At 42.3% G+C, this 7,354-nt stretch overlaps 1 protein-coding gene across 1 annotated transcript; it reads right to left on the minus strand.

The window, feature by feature from the left end:
• Nucleotides 1-2,377: 2,377 nt before the first annotated feature.
• Nucleotides 2,378-7,137, minus strand: LOC308334125 (low choriolytic enzyme-like; the record flags this gene model as incomplete). Its single annotated transcript, XM_080790711.1, has 8 exons — nucleotides 2,378-2,639; nucleotides 3,063-3,144; nucleotides 3,833-4,011; nucleotides 5,068-5,188; nucleotides 5,808-5,954; nucleotides 6,312-6,371; nucleotides 6,634-6,667; nucleotides 7,069-7,137. The coding sequence occupies 8 exons, from the start codon at nucleotides 7,135-7,137 to the stop codon at nucleotides 2,378-2,380; spliced, it is 954 nt and encodes a 317-aa protein (XP_080646837.1).
• Nucleotides 7,138-7,354: the final 217 nt, after the last annotated feature.

The raw sequence follows: 7,354 nt of genomic DNA on the forward strand, positions 1-7,354 counted from the left end.
ACCCGGTTAATCCTGTCGGCTAACCGGTTGGGAAACTATCCGTTACTGACATCCCTACTTGATATACGAGGCTTTTTCCAAAACCAGTAGGTAAACATAATAAAACATCTCGTCGATCGATTAAATATTTCAAACAAATGTGCTGAAGCGGTTTGATATGTTCAACATTGTGTAGAACAGCAACTCTCCTTAGCACACTAGCAAAAATGTCCTCCTCCGTTACATCCATGTTTTGTTCCGCAAAGGAATGGTTGAAAGTAGGAATGAAAACAGTGCGGCACAGCGGTAGTAGTGGAACTCGGCGGAAAAGCAAGGGCCTTTTCCGGTTGATCGAAATTCTAAACAGAGCTTGCCCCCAGAGTCTAATTTCGAGGAACAACAGCGGAGGCGCTGTTTTCCCGAATATTTGACGATGGGATTCTCAGATTGGTCAGAACCAGACGAGGGTACAGTACTTAGTACAGTATCATAACAAAAGGTTATAAGGTAAAAAAAATAAAAGATAGGTTAATGGCAGGGTCACCGCACTTTTATTCTAACTATGATGATATGAATGCATTTCAATTGGAATGGAGTGTTTTCTTGTAAATATATTTTTTTACATAATTCTGCAAATAGGAAAATCTGCCCTCATAATCAGAATGAACGTGTGGTGTGACAGTGCCCTTACAGCACACCTGTAAACTTCTAGGAAAAGAAAATATTGACTATCTGGAAGGTGTCAAGTTTTTTGGAACAATTGTAAACATTTTGAATTAGTGCAAAAATCTTCCTGATTTCCTTTTGTATACAGTAACTAGTGCAAATATGGGTTTATCTTGAAAATATACTATAATAAGGGAAGTCGTTGTATTTATACAATGTAGTTTCGGGAGAAGAGGCCTCCTTCCGCTCGACCTTAACCACTCCCCCCTCCTTATCAATCACTCCCCTCCTTATCAAACCCACCTGCCTTTCATTATCACCTGGCCAATCCTGTCACAATCACCACAGTATAAATACACCCGTGCCCCAACATCTACGTACCTGTTCTCACTACGTGATCCAGAAGAAACAGACACAGCCAGAGTTCCTTCTCGCCTCGTCTCCTGACCTCATCAATACAAGCTCAAACGTCAGCGTCATTCTTTGACAACCCGTCACTCCACGCTCGTTTACTTGCCTTGATTAAAGCTAAATCTATCATTTGTTATGCTATTATTGTTTTCACATTAATAATAATTACCGGTATAGTAATAATAATAATTAATTATGTCACTGGTAGGATGGTTTGTGAACTGCCACAGCCTTCCTCTGAAAAAAATCGTAGCATTTTATCATGAGCATTAGTGAGGACCGATTATATGGAGAGGCTCAAAGTTGTCCTTTGAGTGGTTAAAAGGGTAACCGGAAGGCTCACCCCAAAACATGCACGCCCCCATTTATTTTTGCCAACTGCATGCTGGGGCTGTATGCTTGTAACCTATTAGTTTTTGTTTAGGCATACTGAGGTTAAGTTTAGGAATAGGGTTAGATTTTGGCACCGTTTTACTGAGGTTAAGGAATATGGTTAGCTTTTTTTTTTTAGGCATAAAGCGAGGTCACTGGATTTGTGCCTGGGACGATTGTGTTTTGGGGTGAGAGTTTTGGTTTAAAAGTGTTTTGTTAAAAGGCATAGAGGTTTCACAGAGAGTACATGACAGTAGTCCATGTGAACTCCAAGAACAGGCCAGGGTCTCATGCTTTGTTGTAGAGCCTGGAGGCTAGTTGGCTCAATGATGATTTCTGAACGACAACGCGTTCACTGAATAAACAAATGACAAGAGGGCCCACCACACTCAGTGCGCTTTCATCTCCAAAGAGTCAAATAATTGCAACTTGTGTCATTTTGTTTGCTTGCTTTTTTTATTTATACATATTTCACAGTAACATAAACAAATTGACACTTTCCATGACAGCATAAATTACATTAGAATGTGTGAAGTTACCTCACCCTGGCGCACATTGTTGGCTCGTATATGCGCAGAGACTTTTAGCGTTAAATGTAATTACAGTCACGATGCAGTAGTTAGAACTGCAAATTAACTCACTATGTTTTATCGTCCGGAACATTAATGGCTTTAAAATGTATGCATTGGCAAGTATTCCAAGAGAAGCTTCTCTGCAGTGTGAATGCACAGTATACTGTATATAGTGTAGTGTCATGCAATTCAGATTTAAACAAGATGAATACACCCATTAAGTGTACAGTGTTATAATGCTCTGAAAAGTATATAGAGCGTATGCGCCTGCATACAGTGAGTGGCAAATAAACCTCATCTCCATATTCTAACTTGAACATAGGCCTACTACAGTATCACACAAGCATCAACATGTAGCAGATCCACAAGCTTGTAGATCAACCAAACATTGTTGACTTGTTCTTGAAGTACTGTTTCTTGACCTTGGGCTTGGCCGCCTCCTCTCGTTCCTTCTTCTCCTTGGCCTGCCTCACCGCCTCGCCTTGCCTCTGCTGCTCTTTGGTGACCGGCGGGCACCTGTAGAGCTTGTTGATCCTCAGCACGTCTATGTCGGACATGCCCTTCCTCTGCCCGATCCGGATGTTGGCGTTGGGGATGGGCGTGATGGTATCATGCCGCGCGCTCTTGGCGAAGGCGGTCCTACGGAGAGGGGAAGCAAGAGGATTACCGTAAGCATTAAGAAAAGGAGAAAGAAAACAAAGGGCTGGAGTGGATTTAGAGACGCGGGGGGGTCAGGGGGGGTCAGGGGTGGCCTAGATGCAGTGCAGTTAGTGTGGTGATGTTTGTTTTCAAAGGAAAAAAAAAAGTCTGGGCGAACGAGGCTGGAAAATATTTACAGTAGTCGCTGAATATTTTTCAAAATCAACACTGGGTGGAAAGTTACGGAAGTACATGCATACTGTACTTTTTGGATTGTCTGTACTTTAAGTATTTGTAATACATTTCAAAGACACATATTGCTCACAATGCAAAGCATGTACAGTAGATCGGCCCAATGTTTGCCTGCCATGCCCAGAATACGGACGCTAGGCTAATGTGGCTTAAGTGTTCCTTTGCCTTTACCTTCCGTAGTGCATTACAGAATTGTAGTCGTATGGAGTGTCCAGATTGTTGGTCTCCCGCTTCTTGAAGTTGACCTTGGAATCTGATGAGGCAAAGGAGACAAGTGTCAAGGTGGACCAACATTCACTTTAATAACGTTTTATTAGTCCTGGACTTAATCTCATTTTAAAGATCAATGAAACCCTTGGCTGATTTTGTATTATTATTATTGTATTATTGTTGTTGTTATTTTTCAGTTCAGAGTAAAAAGTACAGCAGGTAAAAACATGGCTAGGCTTCACAGGACTGACTTTGTAGTGTGGTGTAAGCGACATGGCCCCTGCTCGCTAATAACGGCTGTGTTGGATGTAGGTGTGTGTTGTCAATACTTTGTTTGCACAGTGGCACACCTTAATGCAACACGGCCATTATCAATTTGATTCACTGCAGCTGTGTTCCTTAATGCACTAGCCTGCCGTGTTTTTAATCTGCTGTAGGGAAGGATTTAGATAATGGCCTTCCTACATCATAAAGAATGATTACAATTATAATTGAACTGGGGACCCCCACCCTGACAGGGACTTGGAATTGTAGGAATTAGTTTGACTCTGTTCCACAGATAAATATTGTGGAAAAACACAAGGTTTGTCAAATAAGACACACATGTTCCACTTCCACACCACCACAGGGAGGGCGGTGCCTGCATGGCGCATGCATTTCCTAACTTGCATCGTTCCAAGTGGGCCAGTGGGCCCGACGGGCGCCGCTCTAGTATTGCTTCATTCTCTTACGCTTCAGGATGTCCTCCCAGTTGATGCGGACGTGCTCGTCGCGGTCGCTGCGGCTCTGCTCGTGCTGGAAGCCCAGCGAGTGGAGCAGCTCGTGTTGCACCACGCCGTGCGTCACGCAGCCGATCCTCTGCAGCGACACCACCTGCACGTCCCCCATGCGCCCCACTGACGAGTAGCACCTGCAGAGAGAGAGAGTAATCAGTATTGTAACCAGTGGTGGGGAAAGTACTCACATTTTTTACTTAAGTACATATCGATACTGCAATGTAGAAACACTCAAAATGTACTTCAAAAGTAAATTATGCAGAATGTCCTGTCTTGTTTCATGAGGGAGAGAGAGAGAGAGAGAGAGAGAGAGAGAGAGAGAGAGAGAGAGACACTACTTTGCCGCCTGGAGACCAATCGCATTTTGCTAATAATTGCGCGTTTGATTTATGGTATTTGGAGCCGTGCAGTCTTGCGTTAGGGCGCTCAGATTAGAGCCGCTGGAAATTAACTTTCAAACACAGTCCTGACTCTCGGGATTGTCATTTCATTACATTTCCGGAAGTTATATTTCATTGTGTCCACTCGTCTGGCATCAACATACTGTATAGGATCAAACAAACTTATATAAGCATACTGTAAGAGAACGCATTAGTGTAAATACAATATTTTACTCTCTGGCACTCTAAAGCACTATAACTGAAACTATAACTATAAAGCTATAGTTTTAATAATCGTACTAACTCAAGTGGAGTCCACGCACCAACAGCTATAATGATGACAGTGCTAAACGACGCAGTTACAGTGCTTGGTGTGGGCTGCCCTTAACCCTATAAGACCAGAGGGCCTGATTCAACAAAATGTCTTCTAAAATCAGTTTTCTGAACAACTTATCAGTGCTGCTACAAACTATTTCATGTCAAGGACCCCCAGAATTATCTGTATTTGGTTGCGGACCCCCATCCGAAGATATTTTGTTCCAGGGACCCCCCCCCCAGAAGCAAATATTTGAGGTGAAAACGTGTGCTGTGAAAGAATATATATTCAAAGATTTGCACACGTTTTCACGATTAAAAAAAAATAAATAGCAGATCTACAAGCTCGTAGCACGGCATGACACAGGCTAAAAAAGTGACACCGATGCGTTCCAGGTCTATAGCGGTATGGTGATGCTCCATGGGAATGGGTTCAGTGTTAACAAGTGTGCAAGTGGTGAACGGCCGTCGGGCCGTGTTGCGCCTTTGCCTCACCCGTATTTGGGTTCGATGCTGAGGTACATCCTCTCCCCGGCGGGACGGGGGACGAAGCGGACGCACGTCCTGTAGTGGAACTCCTCCATGGCGCCCAGCATCACGTCTATCTCGGCCGAGTCTGCAGAAAGCATAGAGGAGAGCAAGATGTGTGGAATGACTATTGGTGAAGAAACGGTTAATTAACTGATGGATCTAATCGATTAAAAAAAACCCTGATAATAGATAATTTTATAAAAATAATCGCTTAGAATATTGATCACTATTTTGAGTATGCCATCATAGGCGAAAGGTTTCCAAAAATATAAAAGTTAAAGGTTTCAGAAAATAATGTGTTGCTGCTGGGCAGAAACCTCCGCATCTCCATAAACATTATTCTTATTCTTATTTTAATGAATGCCCTACTTATTTAGACATGTACCATTTTAAACCTCGACTCTAGGCGATTATTAAACCTTACTGTATTTAGAGATGTACCATGGTAAACCATGACTCTAGGCGATTATTAAACCTTACTGTATTTAGATATGTACCATGGTAAACCATGACTCTAGGCGATTATTAAACCTTACTGTATTTAGAGATGTACCATGGTAAACCATGACTCTAGGCGATTATTAAACCTTACTGTATTTAGAGATGTACCATGGTAAACCATGACTCTAGGCGATTATTAAACCTTACTGTATTTAGAGATGTACCATGGTAAACCATGACTCTAGGCGAGTAGGAAACCTTACTGTATTTGGAGCTGAAGGTGAATGGGACCTCCACGTTGCCGTTGGCTGACTTTGGCCAACGGCAGTCGAATGTTGTGCTGGAGCATGTCATGGCATTCCTTTTTCTAGAAACAAATATGTCTCCCTCCAGCAGAAAGTCCCTAGACCCTGTAGTCAGAGATAACACAACATAGACAGATGAGATTGTCAGCCAGACATCTTGTTCAAGGTTTTCTTTATATGTGTTATGGTTAAACGTTGTCTGTTAATAGTGTCTGAGATTTATAGATTTTGGGGCATAAATAATATATTAGACGCTTTTATTCCATAATTGATACTGTGCACTGTACGAAACAAATATAAAAAGTATTGGCATCAAAATAGACTTAAAGTACCAAAGTAAACGTAGCTCACAACCCCTTTCGATAAAACAATCCTATCAAATGGCCCTAATGCATATCTACAGGAACTATGGCATTGAGCCATAGTTCCCGTACAGTATAGACTACTGTAGAGACTACTAACCGTTGTTCATGGTCAAGATGATGTCTGTGAAGTCCGTGTCGTCGAATCCCAGCAGCTCCTCTGTACAGTAGAAGACAAATACAATAAATAATCATAATTGAACAGGGGACCCCCCAAATAATAATAATAATAATAATAATGATATTTGACTTGAAGCATTACATTTAGTTTAACTCTCATAGTATAGTTTGTTGGTTACTTTTGATGCAGTAATAATGGTCTCATCCTGACCCAAAGGATGAGAACCACTGGCGTATATAGTGTAATGTCATCAATGAAGACAGACATGCAGAAATGAACTGGCATAGACGAGAGCACTCACCGGGACCGTGACCGTGGCCGTTCGTACCCTGGTGCTGAGACGGAAAGAAAAGACAGGGTCAATGTTTCATATTATCACATGTCACCCGCACTACCGTGGACAGTAGGGGTTATTATCATATGTCACCCGCACTACCGTGGACAGTAGGGGTGCTATTGAACTAATCCATTTGTTTTGTTTTGATTTTTTTTGGTGGGGAAAGATGATCTTCCCTTAACCACTTTCAGCCTGGCATCAACATTTTGGCCATTTCATTTTAGGTGAAAGCATTCTAGGCTTAAACATTTCCCCAAAATAGGGAAAATAGCAGATGTGACGTAATAGATCGGCTGCTGTAACAATGTATAACAGACAAACTGATTATAATAATCACACAAATGTAAACTATAAAGTTGATAGTATAGTGCAAGTTTGAGCCATCAGGCAGGTTCTTACCGGGTGTGTGTGAGAGTGTCCCAGGAACACCATGAGAAGAAGGGCCAATATGGTCGCTTTGAGCTCCATGGTTCTCTTGGTTGTCAGGTTCAGGTGAGGATGTTCCAGATGTGAGCTGCTGCTGGAGGACTGATGATGATTGTCTGCTGAGGACCGGGCCTTTTATACTGGACCGGTCACTAAGGTGTGGCATATAGAGGGGTCAGTGGGGGGTCTGTCTTAGACACACACAGTGTAGTCGGAGCTGTTTTACTTAAGTAAACGTTGCAACGTGTGTGTGTGTGTG

This window comes from Protomyctophum bolini (assembly GCF_963924005.1).
Source record: "Protomyctophum bolini genome assembly, chromosome: 19".
NCBI classification, from domain to species: domain Eukaryota; kingdom Metazoa; phylum Chordata; class Actinopteri; order Myctophiformes; family Myctophidae; genus Protomyctophum; species Protomyctophum bolini.